General features: G+C 35.1%; 1 protein-coding gene across 3 annotated transcripts in view; it reads left to right on the top strand.

Moving 5' to 3' along the window:
- CNTNAP4 (contactin associated protein family member 4) overlaps window positions 1–27,302 on the top strand; it is a 292,651-nt gene that overhangs the window by 210,467 nt on the left and 54,882 nt on the right. For all 3 annotated transcript variants that reach the window (XM_054454620.2, XM_054454621.2, XM_063654023.1), the window contains 4 exons: window positions 1,597–1,716; window positions 11,936–12,133; window positions 17,849–18,005; window positions 21,369–21,496. In XM_054454620.2, coding sequence (XP_054310595.1) covers window positions 1,597–1,716; window positions 11,936–12,133; window positions 17,849–18,005; window positions 21,369–21,496 — 603 coding nt within the window. The remainder of the gene's footprint in view (window positions 1–1,596; window positions 1,717–11,935; window positions 12,134–17,848; window positions 18,006–21,368; window positions 21,497–27,302) is intronic.

A 27,302-nucleotide genomic window follows, 5' to 3' on the forward strand; every position in this document is an offset into this window, starting at 1 on the left:
TTGTTATCAATGACGGAATCTAAATATAAACCAAACAACTCTGAAGACAAAAATTAGATAATAAATAAAGTTACTTTCATCTGTGACCCACAATTTCATCCAATAATTGAGTCTAATTTATTAGGTTCTTGAGAAGACAGCTCTAATAGAGCTGAAGGGTTTTTGCCCATAACTATTCTGAGAAATGAAGCCAGAATGACAGTCTTGGTTATAGTGGAGGGCAGAAGATGGAGTTTGTTAAAAAGCCTTATTAGGAAATAATCATTAAACAGTCATGTTATAAAAAGTCAAGCCATACACATAAACCAACAGTCATGTTATAAAAAGTCAAGCCATACACATAAATCAGAAGTCTTTCCAAGTATTCTCATCCAATCCTTTTCCACAACCAGTCCCACCACAAAGTTATGATATCCTGCCAAGCTCTTTCAAGGACTTTATGAACATATGCATGTGTACATAGAAATGTATAAACTAGTCATTTTTACATACCCACTTCAGTGCACAAAATGCAAATGTGACTGGAAAATGAACCATGCTTATATCTCTATCAGCGTGATATATAATAGGAACAAAATAAAACTGTCACACTGTGGAGAAGTGCGGAAGTAAATTTACATGATTACTTGAAATTTTGGTAACATTGAACAAATTAGCCATAGTATTTCACGTTGTCTAAACACTCATTAACATAATTTTCAAAACTAAAATAGATTCAAGGACAAATATTCAGGGGATTATTTATTTCTCATTTCACAGTATAAAATGCTTAACAGAAGTTATCAGTATATTTGGCCAAGTGTTCAATGAGAGGTGTGCATTATACACAAGTGTATTAATATGAAACCTTGTACATGGCAAATTTAGGATTATATAATTAAAAACATCCAAACATCCGATTATGGATCTAAACACATTGAAACCACTTGAGGGCATAGTTCATACAAGTATTTCTTCTGCTTTGAATTTTAATTATCTTGAGTTCTCATTACAGAGCATTGGTGGGAGTTTCTTTTGTAAATTACTCAAAATTATTGATGAGCTTTGTGAATCCCATTTGTTTTATGAAAAAATATTTTATAGTTAATTTTCTGTGAGACTAGAGTATAGTTATAACATGATTTAAAATGTTTCTGTTGTATAATTATTGGCTAACAGCAGATTATTTAAGGAAGTTACGCCGTTGTGCTTCAGACCTTAGGTTATTACAAGGTGCTACTAGAATTTCCAAAATGTGTTTCACAAGATAAGTTATGACATTATACTTATAAGGCTCCAACATTTAAACACCTACCTTCTCTTTCCTTGTTCTTCATAATGTCAAAGTAGCTAAATTTTGATTTTGACCAAGTAATTTCATTTTCCTTTAGTGATTAAAAAAAGTCATAAAATCAACCTCATTTTTTTGCTATCAAATCACTTTCATCCATATTAATTTTAAAAAAGAATGAGTTTTGTTTTAAAGTAAGTTTTGCCTTTTCTCCTGGTCAGTAATGTACATTTTAAATTTCAAGATTTGCGGTATTTCATGTCCAAATTAAAAGTTAAGAGATTCATTTCATGCTATTCCATTAATGATGATTTTTTTTCTTAAAGCTATCTATGAGCAGTCATGTGAAGCCTATAAGCACAGAGGAAATACTTCAGGGTTTTACTATATAGATTCAGATGGAAGTGGTCCCCTGGAACCATTTCTTCTATACTGCAATATGACCGGTGAGTTAATCAGCTTTTATTTTATAGTTAAATTTGCATGCATGTTTTAAATAGGCAAAATTAAAATGAAACAAGCAGAATGTTGACCTAATTTGCAACTTGATTAAAATGTGGTATTGTTCCTTAGAAAAACAACATAAATCTTTTTTTTTTTTTTTAAGTGTTTATTTTTCTTTATTTCCTGGCCCAATTCAAATTTTACAACTTCTTCTGCATAGCTAAGTACTTAGTGTGTTTAATTTGTCTTTATTACATACGTTCTTGCAAAACATACATTGCTTTATGTGCAATGTATTTTAGTTTATGTAAATAATATTGTTGATATACATCTTTTCTGACCTACGTTAGAAAAATAGAAAATGCAAATGTAGATGGGATTTTGTGAAAAACATAAATCTTAAAAAAATAATTAAATGGTAATGATTTTAAATGTCTTTTTTAATGCATGTGGCATCTGTGTAAAACATCTAATAATAAATGTCTCCAATTATGTCCCCAAACAAAAAGGATAGACTATTTATGGGAGAAGATTGATACATGTAAAAGCTTTGAAGAATATTTACTTTTTAAATGTATGTAAACATAAAGTTTACGTCTTCTTGTATTCTTACATAAATTAACGTAGAAATTAATAAACATGGAAATATGTTTGATTAAATTCAACATTCATCCTTGATTTAAAACACTCAACAAATTACCAATAGAAGGAAGTTTCCTTATTTTGATAAAGACCAGAAAACTTTATGGCATATATTAGTTTATAGTGGAATTTGAAAGCTTTTCCCGTTACCGGCATTAATACTATTCTCATCACCATTGTATTGGAGGTCCTAGACAGTGCAATAAAGCAAGAGAAAGAAATGAAAAATATAAATATTGGGGGGGAAAAAGACTAAGATTCTCACTATTCATAGATAATCAGGTTATGTATTAAAATACTCTAAACAATTTACAGATAAACTATTAGGATTATCATTGAACAACAAACATAAAATTAATTTTATTTTTGTATATCAGCAATAAAAATTAGAAAATACACTTTTAGGAGATCATATTTTCAATAGCATAAAAAACCTCAAACACATGGTAGTAAATCTAATGAAAGATGTACAAGGTTTCCACACAGATAATTAGAAAATGCCCTTTCGACGAACTAATATCCTAAATAAGTGGAGAAATATAAAATGTTCATTGATCATGCCTGTAATCCCAGCACTTTGGGAGGCTGAGGTGGGCAGATCACGAGGTTAAGACATTGAGACCATCCTGGCCAACATGGTGAAATCTTGTCTCTACTAAAAATGCAAAAATTGGCTGGGCATGGTGGCACGCACTTGCAGTCCCAGCTACTCGGGAGGCTGAGGCAAGAAAACTGCTTGAACCTGGGAGGTGGAGGTTGCATTGAGCCGAGATTGTGCCACTGCACTTCAGCCTGGTGACAGAGTGAGACTCTGTCTCAAAAAAAGAAAAAAAAAATGTTCATTGATTAGAAGACTCAATATTGTATAATATCAGTTCTTCCAAACTAGATATTGATTCAGTGCAAACCAAAATTAAAACTCAAGCAGGGTGTTTGCTTGTAGGTTGGTGTGATTATTCTGGTGAAAATCAACAAGCATATTCTAAAATTCATGGGTAAATATGAAGAGGCAAGAAGAACCAAGTCAGTCAGTCTTGAAGAACAAATTTGAAAGATTCATCTCTAGTAGATATAGGCATTATACTGATAGGCTATGTAAAACTGTATATAGCTGTCACAAAGATAAACAAATAAACCAATAAAAACAAAAGAGAGAATTTATAAACAGACTCACTCATATATGGATAATTGATTTATTGCCAAGGTGGCATTGATATGTAATGAAGGAAAGATGGTCTTTTCAACCAGTAGTGCTGATGGAATTTGTACTTAAATGTCAGTAAAAGGAGTATTGATCTCTTCCTCATCAAACACACACACACAAAATAGATTCTAGATGAACTGTGCTGTCCAACGTGGTAGCCACTAGCAAGTGCCTATTTAAATTCTAATTTAATTAAAATTAATTACGAAACAAAATGACTGCATGTTAAAAATTTAAACTTAAATTTAAAAATTTAACTAAAATAGGATTAAATTACAGCTGGGTGCAGTGGCTCACACCTGTAATCCCAGCACTTTGGGAAGCCAAGGTGGGGGCATCATTTGAGCCCAGGAGTTCGAGACCAGGCTGGGCAACATAGTGAGACCCCATCTCTATTTTTCTTTTTTTAAGTTTACTTTGTCAGTCTCCCTGGCTGCATTTTAACTGCTTAATAGCCTCCCGGGGCTAGTATGGAGTGTATCATTGTGGATGTAGAACCTTATCATTTGCTGAAAGTTACAATGAGCAGTGTTAGAAGTCAATATTTTATGGAGCAAAACCAAAGGAAAAGGGCAATATTATTATACATTGAGGCAGAGGGTGTTGCAAAGGGAGATTTGGTACTTAAAATTGAAGAACATATCTTTCAGGCAGAGGAAACAGAAAGTACCAAGTTCTAAGACAGATGATTTTAACCAGGTGTGTTCAGAAAACAGCAACAAACCTAGGATAGCGGGAGTATGGTGAGTAAGTGGGGAGTAGGAAGAGTGGGGAGTAAGTGGGGAGTAGGAGGGGAAGAGTATGGGCTTCATGACAATGTTGTAAGACCTTTGGTTTTTTACTCTGAAATGAGATGAGAAGACACTGAGGAGTTTTAAGAAACGGTGGGATGCAATCTGACTTCCTTTAGTTGGATTGCAACTGCTCCTGGCTTAGGGAATGCTTCTTCAGGAGCATGGGTGGAAAGGAGTGAGGAGACTACGCATATTGTACTTTATAAGAGTTGGGAGACCATTTCAAGTAATGCCAAAATCCAGGACTGATTGTACCAGATAATAGCACTGTAGATGGAGGAAAGGTGTTAGATTTTTCTCTTTGCATAGCTATGAGGTGTGAGAAAACAAAAAGCCAAAAATAACGACACAGTTTTTGCCCTGGGTAAATGAGTGTTTGAATTGTCATTATTTAAGATGTGATCAGAAAAGGTTTAAGGTGAAAGATCATAAGCTCTGTTTTACACATTTTTTTTTTTTTTTTTTAGTTTGAGATGTCTGTTTTTCTACATTCAAACAAGATTCTGAGGAGGCATTTGAATATGGGAGCAACTGCTTCTTTATACTAATGAATGTTTAGTTCTAAAAACTGCAGGTGGTGGCAAACTCTGTGCCAACACGTATTTTGGCAGAAATTGCTATAAACTTGTATCTTCAAAGGTTTTTCATTTAACACAACTTGGTAGCTTTTATTTGTCTCACAACCATTGAGGACATTGCCCCATACACCAAAACAGCCCAAACAAATGGTGTTTCCTGCATATGTGTCTTCTCAATGAAGCTCTCCTGCCTGTACAGTACAAATGCCCAGACAGCACTGCAGGTGGTTCTCATCCAGTGCAACCACTGAGTTGGGCCAATGGAAATAATATCATCATGGATCTTCCCAAATGATTCTTATGTGTACTTAGGTTTGGGAATCACTGTTTTAGACTTCATGGTTCTCAAACTTTAGTATGCACTGGCAACTCTGGTATGTGAGAATTAAACATAACAAATGTGAGAGGAATTTACAGAGAAAAAAAGAAAGAAGACTTTACAAGTGTAAGATATGAATTCCAGTGCCAAAATGTTTTATTATTATTATTTTCCAGCTTGGATAGGTTGGATTGTGAGTGAGATTTATGTAACAATCCACCACTGCAAACCTGTAAATTCTATGTTCCCATAAATGCATCCGGAGCTATACACATACACATGTTATAGGAAGTTTCATTTTGAAATTAGACAGCAATATGTTGATAAATATCTCTAGTCTTTGAAGCTTTAAGAAACACACACACACACACACACACACCCACCATCCATTCTCATTGTTTGCAGTCGTTGTGTTCCGTAAAGTAACCAGGAACACTGGATTGGAAAACACTGAACAAATTACCCCTGGGGGAAGCACAGTACGATTAGTTTTCTGCCAGCCTCTAGTCACAACAGTCTCATCCACCAATCAATACATAATCTTGTTTTATGTGTGTTTCAGGTTAAAGACACCTTATTTAATACATACTGTTGATTCATTAACATTGAGCTTATGGCCAAGAGCACTCGACAACATTTCTGGGAGTAGGGGGCGTTTTAAACAGCAAAATCACCAACCAATAGCACAAAAATGCAAAAAAATGTGGCACTTAATAGACTACAAATGAGATATTTGTTTATAGTATGAGAGCTGAAACAGGAAAACAGTGTTTCCTTGTTCAGCTCTAACGGGGTATGTGAATGTCAGGCAGGCCAAATTTTTGCAGCTCTGTATGTGTTCACAAATGACTGTGAAAGCATTGGGGTTACAAATAAATTTTAGCAAATTCACAAATGATGAGAATCTGTGTGTAATGAATATCGACTATATATCTTATGTTTGTTATGGGTAATAATTTAGTAATTTATAGGCCATATGTATTTTTTATTATCTAAATGATAATGAAATTATCAATTTTATTTTATTGAATATATTATTCAAATTAAATCAACATTTACTTTTTTATATTACATAGCAAATTAATGTACCTTATTATAGAAGATATATCTTTGACAAACAAATTATTTGGGGAAAAAATTGTAGTTAAGACTAAACAATTCTAAGAGACCTGAAGAGTGTGTATGTGTGTGTGTGTGGAAAGAGAGAGAACAAATTCCATGTTTTAGGAGCTTAGATTTTGAAATGAGGTCAGATGGGTCATAGATCCCAAAGAGGAGAGAAATGAAAAAAAAAAAGAAAAAAAGACTGGAGTCACTGGAAGTATGCAGAGATTAAAGGTGCTCCATTCAGCAAGACTATTTAAAAGTATTGATGAAAAAGAGGACATTCAGAAAATTTAAAGCCACGTGGATAGCAAGATGTTCAGAAACACAGATACCCAGAGACAGCTAAATGTCTCCAGTAGCTCTGGAATACTGGAACATATTCAAACAGAAGTGACAACCCCAGAGTATTGCAACCCAGTGAGAAATACATGTTACTACTTGAAACTTTCCTTATTGATCTGGTTTTGCAAATGAGGAAGCCAAGAATGGGGGAGGTTAAGTGTAGGAGGTATAGCTTGAAACTCTCCTTATTGATCTGGTTTTGCAAACCAAGGCTCAGGGTGTAGCAGGGTGAAAATATTGGTAGGAATAGATCAAGCACTGGTCTCTTTTCTCACAGCCTGAAAGTTTTTCCACTAGGAAGAGTTACCTTCTAACAATGTTTCATTGCTTGCAGCCAATAACGTATCTTCTAGTTATATAGATCAGGTATAATGACTGCTGAAAATAAGACAAAATGCTGAATCACCAACATGCAAATATGTGTCTTATTAAAAAATCCGGTTATTAGTCTAGAACTAGTGTCAAGTGATTCCACATATATTAAAATACCTCTAAGCATTATAAGCTAAAATATACAAAAAAAATCTCTATTTTGAATGGATAATTTCTTAAACGATGTTAAAAGCTGAAATTTCTTTGTAAACAGTTTTCCAAACATAGTTTAAAAATAATTAGTTAGAATAAGGTGAATCCCAGGGGCTGTCCCTATTGCTTTTTCTTTTCTTTTCTTTTTTTCTTTTTTTGAGACCAAGTTTCACTCTTGTTGCCCAGGCTGGAGTGCAATGGCACGATCTCGGCTCGTCTAAACCTCCGCCTCCCAGGTTCAAGCATTTCTCCTGCCTCAGCCTCCCGAGTAGCTGGGATTGCAGGCATGCGCCACCACGCCCAGCTAATTTTGTATTTTTTGTAGAGATGGGGTTTCTCCATGTTAGTCAGGCTGGTCTCGAACTCCCGACCGTAGGTGATCCGCCTGCCTTAGCCTCCCAAAGTGCTGGGATTGTGGGCATGAGCCACTGTGCCCAGCCTTCATTGCTTTTTCTATAATGAAATTGTTTTATGTTCAAGAAGTTTCTCGTTATCAAACATTGCACTGTAAGGATGATTGTTCCAGAGGGGAGAAATTGATGAGTGCCAGAACAGAGACTTTCAGGTTTTTCTAAAAGTGAAAAAGCTATGGGTTAAACTCACCCCTTCTCATGGCTCCATTACTGAGACTCCTGGGTTTAGTTTCCCTGACTCAGTAAGTTTAGAACACAAGGCCTGGGTCTCTGCATTACTAACAAGCACCCCAGGTGATTCTGAGATAGGAGCTCCTGAGACCATTTCAGGAGAAAGCTGGAGAGCGTAAGACTTAAAATAGCATAATTATTTTTACTTTAGAGATTTCAATAATAAAGGCCTTCTTAACAGCTATGAGGGTTAATACATAACTGTCCATTATTCAAATGCGGTCTTATTTACATCGAGCTTTGCTCCAGAAGGCTGGCTGTCTCCCCTCCTGTCTCCTCTGCTTTCCTTAAGACAGCACTTTCTACTGCTCTTAGGGTCTTTATCACATCTATCACCTTCAGCTATTCAGCATGAAGCAACACAAGCTTTGCAACTGTATTGCTTAAACAGCATGTTTTCTCTTTGCACTGTTATCACACTAAAAAATAGCAGCCAGCCTAAGGTAGATCAAGTTCTTAATTACTCAGTTGCTTTATTTACATATATTGAAATCTCTTCAGGGAGAGATGTGAGTAGACCCAAACTACCATTCATTGTAGATTTTCTGCCTGTTTCAGCCATCTCTTATTCATTTCCCTGTCTCCTTACCCTGCCACTCTTTTTGCATTTAGTAAAAGATAATTTGTAATAAAATAAAATCATGATTCTCATACAGATATGAAAATAAAAGTTAAAAAGTTTTAGAGATTTTTAAAATGCATTATTAATGAAGAGATTGGAAAGATATTACAACCAGTTCAAAGGAGAATCCAAAGAAAAGACGTATCTACACATTAGGAACACGGAAACAAATGTGCATATGGAGGCAACACTGGATTCATCCATGGTGGAGGAGGGAAGTCACTAGAACCTCAACCAGGTGGAAGTTGCTTGTCTACAAACAAGACAAGAATTATTTGTTGTAAGGAAACAGTGCCTTTATTTCTAGACAAAGACAAAAAAAAAAAAAAGTCTGGCAACCTATGTTAAAGGATGATTAAATGCGTCTTGGAAGTTAGAGGTAGTGAATTGCTCTGAAGAGATTTAAAGGCTTATCTCCCCCAGATGCATTTGCTTATTTTCTAAGAGTAATAAAAACTTAAGGACTTGTACCTTCTCTCCTCTAAAGAAAATTTGTGACATTCCAGAGCCAAAGTCTCTCTATCACTCTATGGAGGGAAGGAGGAGAGAGTGTGCCAGGCAACCTCTGTGAGTCCAAGCCTCATAATTTTGTGAACCTCCTCTTGTGGTGCAACTCTAGCAGGCACAGCTCTATCTAGCACTCACTGCATCTGCAGGTGGGAAATTGAGGTATGAGGGATTGATGCTGATGAGATTCTCTATGAGCGAATGGTCCCTGATTCAGAGGTCCTCTGTGTCTGTTAGTATAGATTAGACAGGTAGGTACATAGTAGATAGATCAATAAACAGATATATATAATCTGTGTATTGGCAAGATAACTCCTTAACTTGCAAGTAGGGTAACATCACAGGGCCCGTCACAGTTTCAGATTTAACATTATTTAGCAATTCTAATTGTTATCTACAATTTATAGAATTATATAACAGCTCAAAGCAACGAACATGTCAGAGCCACCGCAGCATCTGAATCAGATAACCTAGGAGGTTGTGCTCTAATCTAGACAATGCATTGTTTTTATTCATTCGTTTATTCCCTCATTTCTTCAACAAATGTCTTCTACATTTTGTATCAAGCCTTGTGCTGTGTGCTGGAGATATGATTGTTACCAGATCAGAAACTATTGCTATTCTCATAGAGCTTACAGACTGGTAGAAAAGACCAATAAAGTCAACCACAAAGTATTGAATTACAAATTGTGATGAAGTGCATGTCTTTTACCACTCTTATTCCTAAATAGGTGTTTGTAGAAACTTCAGATCACTCAATGATGTCTGAAAGAACAGTAAAGAGGCTCTAATTTGAGACTTTTCAGAGATTTCCAGATTAATGAAGCACATGAGGTTTGGAACCTGGCTTTTAAGGCACCTATCTCCGTTGCTCAAAATCTGTTGTGACAATTTCATTGTGTCTGTTCTGCCCTGGAAATCTAGATGGCCTGATAAGTGTGGCATCTGTTTAACATCATACCTTGTAGTGCTTTTTATTAGAGAATAAAATCATTTACAGGGACTATCATAATATTGAAATATTTTAGAATTTCAAAAGGAAATGTTTTTATGAGCTACTCTTTAATGGTTGCCATGCACTATGGCCTTGAATCTCTTGCAACACCTTTAAATACCTTTAGAATCAGATGTTAATTGTGACCCAGTGGATGCTAAACTACAGGGAAGTCTCACTCAGTGTGATCCAGAAGGGAAAGAGACAAAGGCCTCAAGCAGGTATATTGTCCGCCTCTCTTGGTAGCTAGCTTCTTCTTGCATGCCATTGATTTACCACAAGAAAAGGTGAATAGTTTTTTTGAACAAAAGAAACAGAGTCCAACAGTGGCTAGGCTGTCAGATTTGTCTAGTTAATAATAACCTTAAACTTCCAATAGCCAAGGCTGAGTTGGCTGAAATTATAGAATTTCAGACCTCGTTCTGCCAATTTAATTTCCAGATTTGGAAATGGAGGCTCAGATTTTACTTGACTTTCCTAGGGGCACAAGATCCATGCCAGATCTGCAACTCAGATCTCTTAATTGACTTTGACATTATACTGCTGGCCACCCATAATTTCATTGGCTGGTAGATTAAGTTCTGTTTGAGAGCATTCTACTGTTGAAGGGTGAACTGAAATGCAAGGGGGAAATACAAAAATAACAGCTATTGTTTCACAGAAAAATAATAATCCACATGTGAAAGGCAATAATTCTGTGAAGTTAGTCCAGCCTCATTTAGCCTGCCTCCCTAATCCAAACTCCGATGACTGGGAAAGGAATGGGAATGAAATTTTCAAAGTATACCTCCTTATTTGGATTGTTGATCTATGTGAATGTCTTAGCTAAAAAGAGAGGGGAAAGTTTTGCCTACTATTACTATTTTTCTCCAGTTTGGGATATTCCTCTGTATTACAGAAGAGTTATGTGACTTAACAGCACATATGTAGTAGAGTTTTGACAACTTTCACTCTGTTTTTTGTCTACTAAATCAGAGGCTTTTTGATTTATCTGTTCTTGTGTCTGCATATATCACAGAAAATATAGTGTAAAGTCTATTGCTGGTAAAGTTGAAGGGCAGATATCATATGCCTATCATCTGTTACAAACATTGTGAGATTTTTATTTCATCTAAGAAATTTTGGTAATCAGTATGATGGAAATGTTTACAGACATTCAGGCACCAATAGTGATAACTCTAGTAGATACTCAAAGATATTTTACTTTTGTGTTAGTTGAGATGCTGTGTCAGATGCATTCAATTCAAAAGAGTAACTTCCTATTGAACTGCCTAACTGTCCAGATCACATGATATCAAAATGAGTATTTCAAATTTAATTTTAAAAAGATGTACACTCATAATTAAATGTTGATTAAAGAGAGGTGTATAGAGGGCTACAAAATTTTGACTTTATTTTTGCTGATACCGTGAATAGTTGTTAAGAGTAGAAAAGGGGCTGCTTACATTATGTAATGTAAATTATTTCTTGAATTCTAATATACACTTTTTTCATATTGTGATATCACTGGATTTTGGGCGTGTTGATGAATAATGTTTTGTAGTTACAATAGGCAGCATTTTTTCCTTTCTTGCAGAGAAATAAAATAATGATGCATCTTTAAAAAGATGGAATATCAATTTCAATGAAATAAAATACATCACAAAAAATAATCAGATTTCCTAATATTTTTCATCATATATATTGTGTGGCTAAATTATATGAAAATATTAAATAAAATTACTGTAAATGCATAGCAATAGTATATCTTTCAGGAAAAATCATCACTTACCATAACTTAAAAATTCTGAGAATCCATTTGTGTTGATTCTACCTCTCAGAGAAGTTTGATGACTAGAAAAATTTGACTCAGATAAAAGGTGATTTTGATTTTCTTTATTTATTTTAACTTTTGCAGACTAGTGATGGTCTCCTCTCTTTCTCCCCCCATTTCTGCATACAAGAAACTGCATGGACCATCATACAGCACAACGGCTCTGACTTAACAAGAGTCAGAAATACTAATCCAGAGAACCCATATGCTGGGTTTTTCGAGTATGTGGCCAGCATGGAGCAACTTCAGGCCACTATTAACCGTGCGGAGTACTGTGAACAGGAGTTTACTTATTACTGCAAGAAGTCACGGCTGGTCAATAAGCAAGGTAAGTAAACCATGGTGTCTGTCTTGTTGCACACATCACATCATGCACTTACTCAACTAGCTCCTGAGGATTTTAATTCTGCAAAGTGGTGGCATCTAGCCACTGAGGGTATATGATCTTGCATACTTAGTAAACATGTCACAGTCTGGAAGTCACAAAGATGCTTCTGCCTGAAGAAAAGAACAAGGTCAATTTACACTGAGCTTTATTCAAAGCCTTTATTGCTTTTAAACTCTCTTTCTGGCCTTAACTGGATAACTATACAGCAAAGGCCTCCTTCTGATACTCAATGAATGCACAGTGTTTATCCCTGATAAAGGGCAAGTGACACATAAGGTTTATTTTATCATGGAAAACAGCTAATAAAAATATGACTTAGTTTTCTGAAAGTGAGTATTCTATGTGCCTCTTTCTCATGGATTGTTGACAGCCTCTGGGTATAATTGAAAATTAGAAAAGGCTGCCAGAGACACAGTTGATTCACTAGTTCAAGGAGGAATCAGAACCATCTTAACTCTTTATTTGATTCTGCTGTGAACAACCAGTCTGCTCCTAAGTTCTGGTTTTGGTCTTATGTTTTCTGTCTTTAGGGCATCTCATTATGTCAGAGCCTCTGTTTCCACCACATCTGCCTTAGAGTAGGCCTTAATGAGCTAATTCTTGAAGTCACTGCAAGAGCTTTCCAACTGGCCTCCTAGCTTGTCATCTCTTCACATCTCCTAACCATCCAATGCAAAATCCAAAATAGTACTCTCTGTGAAGAAAATTAACCTTTAAGAAATGCTGCTCCCACTTTTAAGAAACACAGTTTTCTATTCTTTTTTAAATTATTATTATACTTTAAGTTTTAGGGTACATGTGCACAACGTGCAGGTTTGTTACATATGTATACATGTGCCATGTTGGTGTGCTGCACCCATTAACTTGTCATTTAGCATCAGGTATATCTCCTAATGCTATCCCTCCCCCCTCCCCCCACCCCACAACAGGCCCCGGTGTGTGATGTTCCCCTTCCTGTGCCCATGTGTTCTCATTGTTCAATTCCCACCTATGAGTGAGAACATGTGGTGTTTGGTTTTTTGTCCTTGCGATAGTTTACTGAGAATGATGGTTTCCAGCTTCATCCATGTCCCTACAAAGGACATGAACTCATCATTTTTTATGGCTGCATAGTATTCAATGGTGTATATGTGCCACATTTTCTTAATCCAGTCTATCATTGTTCGACATTTGGGTTGGTTCCGAGTCTTTGCTATTGTGAATAGTGCCGCAGTAAACATACTTGTGCATGTGTCTTTATAGCAGCATGATTTATAATCCTTTGGGTATATACCCAGTAATGGGATGGCTGGGTCAAATGGTATTTCTAGTTCTAGATCCCTGAGGAATCGCCACACTGACTTCCACAATGGTTGAACTAGTTTACAGTCCCACCAACAGTGTAACACAGTTCTATTTAAGAAGCTCTACCACCTTTCTGTTGTTTGTCTGTCCGACACAGCCTCTTCTGCTGGATCCTGGAATTGCATATTCTGTGTCCATCCTGCTTATACAACCCTCGTGCCACCCTCCAACATGTATTTTCTAGCAGTGGCATTGAGGTGTATTTTTCTTTACATATTAGATAAAATTCTAAGACATCTGTGCAATAATGCTACTTCTTTCACGTTCACTCCTGCTTGTCCTAAGAAGGGCTAGAGTTCCAGATAGAATGACAAAAATTTAAAAAGAAATTTGTTTCATATAGAAATAGCATATGTCATAGAGATCATGCAAAAATGCTGAACTGTTGTTCTGACATTTGAACCCTGCATTTCCGATTAAGTCTCTCTCTATTTATTCTCCACCCACTAAAAATCAGATTATTTTCTCCCCTATGACTGACTGCCCCCTTGCCCTTCTCTCCTCTTTCTCCTCCTCGTTTTCCTTTTTCAGAATGTTCTCATTTGGTCTCTCCTCCTCCAATCCCATCTTTCTGGAACCCACCCAAAACTTATCTCCTCCTGAAGCCTCAATTCTGTGTGCAAATGAGGATCAGACTGTTGTAGTACAAACAGTATAGGATTTACAGCTGGAGGTGTGGGTGTGTTTCTCGTTGGCTAGGTGCATCTAGAACATAGATAGATGAAACCTTGATTCATGAAATGGACGAATGGTTAATGAATCTCAGTCTTTGTTTTCTTTTCTCTGAAATGAGGCCAATGATACCAGCCTCACAGAGGTACAGTGATGATTGGGTGGCATAGCACGTACAAAGTGCATGGCATGAGCCCCCCTCATTTCCAGCTCTCCAGGGCATTGTGGCCATAGTGAACATACACAGTTTAGTTTGTAACAGGTTGTTCATTGTTGCTGAATATTCATCTTAGAATAAAAAAACAGATAAGCAAATCTGGAAGGGTATTCTGAGAAGAAGAATGGTAATTATGGAAGAGTAAATGAATGCTATGGAACAAAATGAACTCAGGTCATTTATGTGGAAAAGAGAGATAAAAGGAGGTCATGCAGTATATGTCTTTCAGTGTTTGGCTTATTCTATTTAGTATAATGCCTTTCATGTTCATCCATGTTGTCACAAATGGCAGGACTTCCTTCTATTAAGGCTGAATGATATCCCATTGTGTGTGTGTGTGTGTGTGTGTGTGTGTGTGTGTGTGTGTGTGTGTATCACATTTTCTTTATCCATTCATCAATGGACACTTAGGTTTTTCCATATCTTGGCTATTGTGAATAAAGCCACAACGAACATAGGAGTGAAAACGTCTCTTCAAGATACTGCAGGATGTTATGCTGAGTGAAATAAGCCAGACACAGAAAGACAAATGCTTCATGATCCCACCGATATATGAAATCTTGAAAAGTTGAACTCATATAGAAACAGAGTAAAAGAGTGATTTCTAGGGAAGAGAGTTGGTGTGGAAATGTTGGTCAAAGGGTACAAATTTGCAGCTGTAAGATGAATATATTCTGGAGACATAGTATACAGAATGATTACTATAGTTAACAACAGTGTATTGTATACTTGAAATCTGCTAAGAGAGTTGATTTTGGTATTCTCACCATAAAAATATGAAGTAGCTATGTGAAGTGGTGGCTATGTTAATTAGTGTGATTGTGGTAATCATTTCACAGTGTATATCAAAACATTGCTTTGCACACCTTAAATGTGTACAATTTTTATTTGTCAATTTTACTGCGAAGCTGAAAAATAAAACATAAGAAAATACAAAAGAAGGATGGTTATCAAAGTTGACAAAGAAGTCAAGCTGTAACAGAACCAGAAAGCAAAATCCCTGAGAGACTGTTGAGCAAACACCACACAGAGTAAAGGGGCTTGATATGGTTTGGCTGTGTCCCCACCCAAATCTCACCTTGAATTGTAATAATCCTCATGTGTCAAGGGTGGGGCCAGGTGGAGATAATTGAATCATGGGGACAGTTTCCTCCATACTGTTCTCATGGCAGTGAATAAGTCTCATGAGATCTTATGGTTTTATAAATGGGAGTTCCTCTGCACAAGCTCTCTTGCTTGCCGCCGTGTAAGATGTGGCTTTGCCCTTCCTTGCCTTCTGCCATGATTTTGAGGCCTCCCCAGCCATGTGGAACTATGAGTCCATCAAACCTCTTTTCCGTATAAATTACCCAGTCTCAGGTATGTCTTTATTAGCAGCATGAAGACAAACTAATACAGAGGTTGACACAGAATGTGAAGGAATCCCCACCTTTAAGGCCAGTTGTGCCTGCACACTTTTTTTTTTTTTTTAATGCTTCCCTGGTGTTTCAGGCTCAATAACCAGTTTTAGGAAGTCAACTCCAGAAAGGCATGGAAAAGGGGATCCAGAAAGGCGTGGAACATGATTAAACACAGAAATTTTTCTCAGGTTGGTGACCTCATGATTCGTGTGGAATAGATTTGAGGTGGAGAGAGTTAACAGAACAATTGAATTCTGAGGTCACAATAAGAAATATAATGGGGTAGAACAGGAAGTTGTTTTCAGGCAAGCTATATTTAGAGTTTCAGATCTTGGTGATTTAGTGTCAAGTGATAATGATTCCATATGTGAATGAATAAAGTGAAATGTGTATGAAAATATGTTTTCTGCTGCTGAGGATCTGTGACTCAGCACACAGGAAGGGTGATCAGTGGGAATGCTCAAGTCATTTAGGATATTAATTACGGGAGGTGGAATGTTCTACCATATCCACGGATATTTTTTACCTTTAATTTTTATTTCTCAGGATTTTAAAAATGCATTTCTTTACTAATTTAAATTCCTTACTACTTTTTTTAAAAGTCTTGGATTGAACCAAAGTCTGATACCTTAAAAAACATTCAGTGATTTCTATTTTATAGGGAAGACACGAAATTTAGATGTGGGAATATGGTTCAGTATTTAAGAATAACAATTTATTTTTCTTTTTAATCTATGAAAACATAATGTTTTAAGCAGCATATTGAAATATATTTATTAAGTATTTCAAGTAATTTTCACCTTCTGGTGAAGGGCTAATCATGTAATTAAAAAAAGATGAAGATTCTTCATATTAATGCATTTATGCATAACACAGCTTCTAATAAGTCTTTGCTGGTTTTTTGTTTTTGTTTTTGTTTTGACATGGCCAGACTGGCATGTATAGTAACCCTGGGAGAGAGGTTGTCAGCATTAGCACAGGGGCTATCTAACAGTAAGTTAAAATGAGCATTGGCATTTATAAGCAAGGGAGAAATTAGTAAAAATCCCAGATTCTCAGTAGGGCTAATGGTGACGACTTAAAGGTTTGAAAGTCGACAGAAAAATGATCAAGCACCCTTGAGAAACTGACTGATTCTATGTTGCTTACATTCTTCTCATGCCCTGATTCTCAGATGACTACAATTTTTCCTCCATACTTTTTTTTTTCCATGATAGATTGGCTACATGCTTCACGTCCTTCTCTGAAAATCCTTGCCTAGATGTTCTGTCTGTTCCTTGCTCTAGTTGCTTGGCATCATGTTTAGTCTTAACTCTGAGAAGGAGCTGGTAGCTGAACATTTATCGTAGGAAGAGATGCATTTGGGGGAGGGAAACTTCTGTTGAGTGTAATATTCGCTTCCAGCATGAAGATTTTTCAGTGTTATTTCTGTAGTCTTCAAATAAATAGCCAAGCCATTAAATGGAAGATAAAATATATACTTCCAAATAAATCTTAAATCATGACAAGGGAGTGCCAAATCATGCCTAACGTTTTTTAACAGCTAGGATATTTTTAGAGAATAAATTTATTGCGATAAATCAGGGACTTTACATAACATTCCATAATGCTTTAATGGGCATTTCATGATTTCAAATCAATTTTGCTTTGGTATGTTAATTACTATGATTTATATTTTGATGCTAACTTGTTTCAAAATTATTTTTAAAGAAATTGCATATGTGAGCTGCTCTCAATCCATTTTTTACTATCATGCCTAAATTAAATAGGAACTGCTGGTTTCTTTTCTACCCAAGAACAAATGTATTGGTCGTTTAAGCCTAAATAATAACTTTTTTATAAAAAAAGTTTTCTTAAGAAAATGCCAGCAATTATACTGTTTTGCATATCCTTAAATCAAATCAATCTTTCTCCTTCTCTCCTTTTATTCTTTTTAACGATTTTGGAAGAAAAGGAATTATACTGGGAGAGAAGGTGGTGGAACATAAAACAGATGTCACATTTTTCACGTTTTTCTTTCAGATGGAACCCCTCTGAGTTGGTGGGTAGGAAGAACCAATGAAATGCAAACCTACTGGGGAGGTTCTTCACCTGATCTTCAAAAATGTACTTGTGGATTAGAGGGAAACTGCATTGATTCTCAGTATTACTGCAATTGTGATGCTGACCGGAATGAATGGTGATTTCCATATGATTTCTTTATGCAAGAAAAAGTTCATTTAAAAAAATTGATCACTCAAAGTATGTATAGCTAGCCAGATACTGAACAAGTTAGTGCAATGAAGTAATTAAATAAAGGTATGTTTTAATGAAACATGGTATATAGTCAATAGAATCCTTAGTATTAAGTCAATGCCTTTTTGAGTTATTTTCTGTAATGGACCATAAGTCATGCACATTTTAATTTTATAATCAAACAGAGACATCTGTTACATGGGGAATTAATTATTATTCCTTTTAAAACTATATATAAGCAGATATTCTATTATCTTAAAAATATGTTTACAGCCAAAGCACATTTCTTCAGTAATCTACCTATAAAAGCTTTAAAATTATCAACTTAGAATTTACTACAATTATTTTAGCATGCAATTGTTTTATATTTTTAAAAAGACAAATCATACTACAAAGAACTAATGTTCTGTGGATTATATTTTGAAAAAAGAAATCTGTAACATTTTAGGAATTTTAAAATCGAATTTAAAATATTCCTTTAAGCAGAGAAGAAGCTTATGCATGTGTTCTTTATCTGAAAAGTTTAAAAAAGACATTGATAGTATTTGAGACTAGAGTTGACATGTATACTGCTCTTATTATTTGTAAAGTGAAAATATTTTAAATGTTTATATTTACATTTCAGCATAACGTATGTATATGTTACATTGCTAAGCAACTAGAACTGTACAGAAGACTTATTTTTAACAAATATTCATAGTCAATCTGGATGTAATATGAGTGATTTTGTTAAAGAATGCACATTGATTACAGTGATAAATCCGTTAATTGAGGTCATGATTTCAATTAGATAATATTTCATTTATTTAGTTGGGAGACATCAAGATTATGTTATATATGTGTGTGTGTGTGTGTATGTGTATTTCTTTTAGAATTGCACTTTTAGTGTTACATGTTTGGTATGAAGAACATTGTCTCTCGTACTTAAACTCTCATTTTTCAAATTTCTACTCCCTTTGGAAGGCACCCTTTTCTTATCACTACCTTCGCAAAAAAAATACCTACACAGTAATAGTGTATTTTAAAATGTAAATAAAATGCTAGTAGTAATGCTTAACAACAATAAAACTTACCTAATCATCAGTAACTCTCCAATGCTTCCATAAGATATTGCTAATTAAAAATGACTTTTAAAAATAAGATTATAAAACTTCTCGTATTAAATTCCGCTAATGGTGAAGTAACTTGCATAGAGCTAACCCTTCTCAGATAATTGTTGTAAATCCAGAGAAAAAATGTTATAAAAACAACTACTTGAAATAAGCAGAAAGTAACCAAATGTTGGCAGAAACTGCCCATGTGTTTACAGCAAAGACAATATCCCAGATATAGAGATAGGATTGAAAATTAAGCAAAATTCACACAGGCTCCACCTAATGAACTATCAAACCAAGCAATGGCAATTTATTGTGATAAGGCTGTGATTTAACTGCCTATGAAAACAAAAATGAGATCTTTAAAGAATAACAAAAGATTCTGGAATCTTTACAATGTATCCATGATATCCAGCATGTTATAACATGTACTGAATATTCAAAAAAGACTACATTTTCATCTAAAGTCAAGAAATTAAGAGCAGTTATTACAAACCAACCTTGGGGTACTGATGTTTGAACTGGCAGAAAGAAACTTTACAGCAACTATTATAAAAATATTTGAAGACTTAAAGGTAAAAATAATCACAATGTGTAAACAAAGGGTATTTTAAGCAGACGATAAGTGAGAACTATAATATGGAACCAAATGTGAATTTTAGAATAGAAAAGAGCATCTGAAATAACAAATTCTAATAGAAATGCTTCAGGCTAAAGAGAAATAATGGATGAAAACTCAGATCTTCAGGAAGAAGTGAAAAGCACTGGAAATTGCAAATATGTTGGTAAATATAAAAGCCAGTGTTTAAATTATTTTCTTAATTAAAAAATTAAATTCACTGTTTACTTTTATTATAAAGTTTATAACATATGGATTTACAATATATTACAACAATAGATAAAAGAATATGTGTGTGGAGGGGAGCAGTGTTAAGTGAATTATGTCTTAGCAAGCTTCTGACATTTCACATTGTTAAAAAACATAATGTTTAAATAGACTGTGATAAATTAAGAATTTACTTTGTAATCTGTAAAGCAAACGTTGAAATACAATAAATATAGCTAAAATGTGAATAAAGAAAATAAAATGAAATACAAAAAATATGGAATAAACCAAGAGGAGGCAGCAAAGGAAAACAGAAATACAAGAAATCATATCGGGGGGCAGCCATAAAAAGGGATGAGTTCATGTCCTTTGCGGAGACATGGATGAAGCTGGAAACCGTCATTCTCAGCAAAATAACACGGGAACAGAAAACCAAACACCGCATATTCTCACTCATAAGTGGGAGCTGAACAATGAGAACATATGGACACAGGGGGGAACATCACACACTGGGGCCTGTTGGGGAGTGGGGGGATAGGGGAGGGATAGCATTAGGAAACATACCTAATGTAGATGATGGGTTGATGGGTGCACCAAACCACCATGGCATGTGTATACCTGAGTAACAAACCTGCATGTTCTGCACATGTATCCTAGAACTTAAAGTATAATAAAATAAAATAAAATGCTACAACATTTCAAAAAATAAAAAGAAATCTTATGGGGGAAACAAAAGAAATAGCAAAATGGTAGACCTCAAACTACAGTATCAATCATTACACTAAATGTTAATGTATTAACCAATTCCAGTAAAAAGATAGAAAATTGTCCATTGAATTAAAAAATCTCCAACTGTTCTATTTTTAACATATGCTATATTTTATATTCTCTATTACATATTTTCTATAAGAGACATTAAAATGTCATTATGTTTTGGCCAGGCCCAGTGGCTCACACTTGTAATCCCTACACTTCTGGAGGCTGAGGCAGGTGGATCACTTGAGGCCAGGAGTTCAAGACCAGCCTGGCCAACATGGCAAAACCCTGACTCTTCCAAAAATTACAAAAGTTAATTGGGTGTGGTGGTACACATCTGTAATCTCAGCTACTTGGGAGGCTGAGGCACAAGAATGGATTTAACCCAGAAAGAGGAGGTTGCAGTGAGCCAAAATTGTGCCACTGCACTCCAGCCTGGGAGACAGAGTGAGACCCTGTCTCAAAATAATAATAAATAAATCAAATGTCATTCTGTTTTTATGTGCTCCGATGAGTGACTGGATCCTTACTCTTTTGTAGGTGCAAATTTAGTTCAGAGCATCTTGGTTTTGCAATGCAATAAGGACTATTAAAAGTTCTTAAGAATTTTGTTGTTGCTATTTTTTTTTAGGACAAATGACACTGGATTGCTTGCTTATAAAGAACATCTTCCAGTAACTAAGATCGTGATTACAGACACAGGCCGACTGCATTCAGAAGCAGCTTATAAACTGGGGCCTCTACTCTGCAGGGGAGACAGTAAGTGGTTACGATGTGTTGAAACCGTATTTGAGAAAAGAACCATGACTTAAAGTACCATCACTTAAGCATCATGTTTCTATCACATAATAACTAATCAGACTTCTATTGTGAACATTTTTAAGTACGGTCTGAAATACTCTTTCAGTGAGTCAACAAATAAGTACTCCTATGAAGTACAAAGCTATGATGGCAAAACTTGTTAAGGTTCTAAGAGAAAGAAACCACTGGGCATCTCAACTTGATTAGTTCATGAGTACATTCCAGCATTCCTGAATTTCTAATTGCTGTTACCCACATAGGAAAGCCTTAGTGCTAAACACAGTTATTAATAATTCATGTGAATTTCCTACTGTTAGGCCTGGGATGAAATTAGAATGTCAGTGGAATCATGTCATTTTAACCCCAAATATATTTCAACTGTAAATCTCTTTTTTTTTTTCAGTTTGTGTATCTGTGTGCATTGACTTTAAACCAGTGGTACATGCTGTTTTGCATATGCAATGCATTAACACTTTAAACCAGAATTTTAAAGTTCAAATATAGTTCCACTATATTTATGTTCCATATATACATATATATGTTTTATATATATATATGTTTTCTTTGATCAGAGAATGAAATGAGCATATGTATTCATTTATAGATTGTTGACCTCTCTGAAAAGAGTTAGGTTAGAGACTAGTGCATTAAATATGTTTGCTTTTAGTATTTCCAGAACTTAAAATGGAAATAGATGAAATATTTGTTTACATTAACACCACACCTTAAAATAAAATTTTATGCTAGGGGCACAACAGAATAAGAGGGAATCTGACAATTCAGTGGATTTATGGAGACACAGAGCAGAAGTTGCTTAGTTAAAAAGCAAAGAAGATACTGGCCTTTAAAAATTATATATACATTGTAAATACTGTTTACCATTATACTCACCATCTCTGATATGTATCACCTCTACTTCCTGTTCTATCAGTGAGCCTTACACAATCCCATGAAGATGACATAGGATATTTCATGGGAAAAAAATTATGTGCAGAGATGAGGTTGTAAACTTCAGATGCATCCAGGAGGGTGTAACGATTTTTCATGGCTGTAGAGAAGTTGTTTTGTACATCACGTGTACCTTTCACTGCTTGCTCTGATCTTAACCCTGCAGGGACCCAGACTGGCTTCCTCCGCCTTCCTTATTTCATTAGCCAAAACCCCTGTGTATTTGTATGTTTTAAGTGAGGTCCCTACCAACTGTCTCCCTTAGACTTTCTTTCTCCCAGACTTCCTGTCATCATTTTAAGCACACAACATCATTCCACTTAGAGCAGTGATTCTCCGTCCAAGGCAATCTTGCCCTGCAGTGGACATTTGGCAGTGTTCAGAGACATTGTTGGTTATCACACTGGGGAGCGGGATGCTACTGGCATGTAGTGGGAGAGGTCAGGGTTGCTGCTAAACATCCTACAATGCATGAGACAGCCCTCCACAGAGAAGAATTATCTGGCCCTAAATGTCAATAGTACTGAGGTTGAGAAACTAGAGCTTTGAACTACTGTGACCGTGGGAATACAGAGGGGAGCTACTACATTAGCACTAAGAATTTACAAATAGTTTCAAGTATTTAGAGACCCACTAATTAATCTCTGACTTATTAATTAAATAGTAATCAAGTGATTGGTCTTCTTGCCTCCTATATCTATTTTTAGCGTTGAGGTTCATCTTCACGTGAGGTTATTTTCTGTGTGAAGGACTAAGGACTAAGGACTATTTTCTGCATGAAGCGTTCTTTATTTTCTCAGTTAGATGAGCAGTGGCTTCAGAACAGCGAATACTCCTTTTTTTCCATATGGGAAATCTGTACCACTTAAGTTACAACGCCATAGGTACTAGGTACTTTTTTTTTTTTTCATTTCCAAGTGAGGCTCACTGGGCAGATATAGGACTAACAGATATAGGATCATGCACAGTAGGCCTTATAAGCAGAGAAAAGCTGCATGGACATTACTTTGAAGGCATCAGGACTACACATTGAATAATTTAAGACTGAGAAATAACTTAATTCTCGTGATTCAATTGAAAGCCTGGCGATCAGTTATAAACCTAAAGATCAGTAAAGTGACCTCTGATGTAAGACAAGGAGAAGATGAGAGCTTGAACTAGGCAATGATTGGCATAGAGCTTTAAAAAGAGGATCAACTACGAGGTAAATTCGATATGATTTAGATGTAAGATTGAGAGTTAAAGCCTTGGGGATGATCTCTAGCTTTCTGATTTGAATAAAACCATTACTGTCATTCATTGAGACAGGAGATTAACTTTTTTTTTTTAACAGAAAAGTAAAAAAGTGAGAATGAAAAAAGTAATATTTTCATTTTCTCACACAAATGAGAGATATTGAAAAATGTGGATCAGCCATATTTTTCTAGGAAAGAAGGTGAAGTTGTGGGAAAGCAGGACAAATAAAACATGACTATTAGACCTACTAATACCGGTTATGAGTTTACCCTAATTTATTTATGTTGTCTTTTTTCAAAGCTTTCTTTTCATTTTGTTTTGAATTTCATTTTACTGTTGCTATTATTGTTGATATCAGAAATCAACTAACAAACTAGGAAATAAGAGAACTTCCTCCATGGCGTAAAGGACATCTGTGAAAATCTGATAGCTAATGTCATACTTTGAATAGTCAAGGATATAACTGCTTTCCCTTTAGGTTCAGGATAAAGGCAAGAATGTCTGCTATCACTACTCCTATTCAATCTATTACTCATGGTCCTAGCACATGTAATAAGTCAAGGAGAGGAATTCAAAGCATTTATTAGGTTGCAGCAAAAGTTAATCAACCTGATTTTAATGGCAAATCCGGTTGCCATTAAAAGAAGTGGCAAAAACTGCAATTACTTTTGCACCAACCTTAGGTCAGAATGAATGAAATAAAATGTCTATTTACAGGTGACATGACTTTCTAGGTAGAAAATCTCAAATAATTTATATTTTTAAAAAGTGAGTTTAGCAAAGTCACAGGATTCAAGGTCAATGTTCAAAAGTAAATTATATATATATTTTTTATTATTACACTTTAAGTTCTAGGGTACATGTACACAACATGCAGGTTTGTTACATATGTATATATGCGCCATGTTGGTGTGCTGCACCCATTAACTCGTCATTTACATTAGGTATATCTCCTAATGCTATCCCTCCCCACTCCCCCCATCCCACAACAGGCCCCGGTGTGTGATGTCCCCCTTCCTGTGTCCAAATGTTCTGATTGTTTAATTCCCACCTATGAGTGAGAACATGTGATGTTTGGTTTTTTGTCTTTGTGATAGTTTGCTGAGAATGATGGTTTCCAAAAGTAAATTATATTTCTGTATGCTAATGATAAAAAATTATAAATGAGATTTTAAAAGTACCATTTTTATACTAGCATCAACAACATAAAATATTTTGGTGTAAATATAACAAATTATTAAGAAAAAATTAAGAAAATTATATTTAAAAATTTACGAATTAAAAGATTTGATAAGATGTCCATTTTTCCCAAATTTATATATAGACTGAAAACAATCCCAATTAAAATCCAGCAATCTCTTTTTTTGGGGGGGAGTAGAAATTGGAAAGCTTATCTTTAAATGTATACTGAAATGCAAAGAAAGTAGAATAGCAAAAATGTTTTGAAAAATATAAACAAAGTTTGAGATACACTACCAGATTATAAGACTTACTATAAAACTAACAGATATTCAAGGAAGTGTGATTTTGACATTACAATAGACAAATACGTGAATGGAATAGAATAGAGAGCCCAAAAATAGACCCTTGTATTCATGGTTGCTTGACTTTTTACAAAGCTGCCAAGGGAACTCAACGATGAAAGGATAGAATTTTTCAAGAAACAGATCTGGAACAATCCAAATCCAATTGAAAAAGAAAAACAGAATAAAAAAAAAGAGTGTCAATTCATACTTCGAAGCAGATACAAAAATTAACTCAAGATTAATCATAAACTTAAATCTAAAACCACAAACTATAACACTGCTCTAAGAAAATACAAGGGAAAATCTTAGTGGCCTCGGGTTGGGCATAGATTTCTTAGATACAACACTAAAAGTACAATTCATAAAATAAAAATAATAATAAATTGAGTTTCACTAAAAAGCTTCTGCCTTTAAAATAACACTGTCAAGAAATTGAAAAGAAAAGCTACAGACTGGGTGAAAATATTTGCAAAATACATGTTTTATAGAGGCTAATACCCAGAAGATAAAAGTAACTCTATCATGGTGCAATAATACTTGAAAAATCAATTTACAAATGGGCAAAAGATTTGCACATACACATCACAGAAAAAATATGGATTTAAATAAGCACATTAAAGATCCTTAGCATCATTAGTTATTAGGGGAATGCAAACTAGTACCACAATGTGATACCAATATATAACTGTTAACATTTAACAAATAATAATAACAAAAAAAATATAACAAGTGCTAGTGAGTATTTAGAGCAACTAGAACTCTGGTACATTGTGCTACAGATGCAAAATGGTACATACTGCTTTGGAAAAGAATTTGGTTTCTTATAATGTTAAACCCACATTTACCATATGACCCAGCAATCCCCATCTTAGGATTTTATCCAAGAAAAAAGGAAAATCTATATGCATATAGTCAGTTTTTTGTTATTATTACTGGCTTTATTCCATAGTCCCCTAAAAATGGAAACCACTCAAATGTTTATCAGCTAGTGAAAGGTTACACGTTCCATTTTACTGTGGTGTACCCACAATACACAGTGGAATACTACTAAACAATTAAAAAATAGACTATTGATAACATGCAACAACATAGATGAATCTCAACTGCATTACTCCAAGTGAAAGAAGCCAGACTAAAAAGCCTACATGCTTTGAATGATTCAATTTCTAAGATATTCTGGAAAAGTCAAAACCATAGGAACAGAAAAAGGATCTCTGCTGCAAGAACTTTGAGGTGAGAGGAATTTTACACAGGGGTACAAGAAAACTTTGTCAGGTGAAAACAATGTTCCATATCTTGAGGGTGGTGGTGTTTTAATGGTTTCAGGTCCTTGTCAACTTCTAGAGCTACACAGAAAAAAAGGCTGAATTGTACTCTATGTAAATTACTATAATTTATTAATATATTTTAATAATAAATGATGTCTTATTCAACACATCTGACTGAAAAACAAAACAAAAAAGTTAATAACAGTTTGCATAGCTATAGTTGCTTAATTTTAAGAATTGGAGGCTGAGCGCAGTTGCTCAAACCTATAATCCCAGGGCTATAGGAGGTCAAGATGGGCAGATTGGTTGAGACCGGGAGCTCAAGGCTGCAGTGAGCTATGATTGCACCACTGCACTACAGCCTGAGCAACAGAGTGAGACCTTGTCTCTTACAAAACAAAATAGGGTCATCAAAACAAACAGAGAAACAACCAACCACTAGAAGTAAATTCATGGAACAGTAAAGATTTCAGTAACATGGATATTCTCCAATTCTCCAGCACATTTCTGGAATCGTGCTGAATATGTTTCTAACTTATATTGACTTTAGAGACTTTAGAAAAAGAGTCAAAGGAAAGAATCAAGGGAAAACATCTGGGTTTACCAGTTAGCAGAAAGGTCATTAGTAGGAGGAGTCACCTATATATTTCCTATGTAATCAGCCTGCCAAGAGCAGTGGGAACATATTTATTTTTGAGGAACCATCCAGAGTCTTTTAGACCAACAGTTCCTTCACTTTAGCATGTATAAAAATTACTTGGAGAGCTTGTTGTCACACAGATTTCC

Source organism: Pongo pygmaeus, chromosome 18 (genome assembly GCF_028885625.2).
Source record: "Pongo pygmaeus isolate AG05252 chromosome 18, NHGRI_mPonPyg2-v2.0_pri, whole genome shotgun sequence".
NCBI classification, from domain to species: Eukaryota; Metazoa; Chordata; class Mammalia; order Primates; family Hominidae; genus Pongo; species Pongo pygmaeus.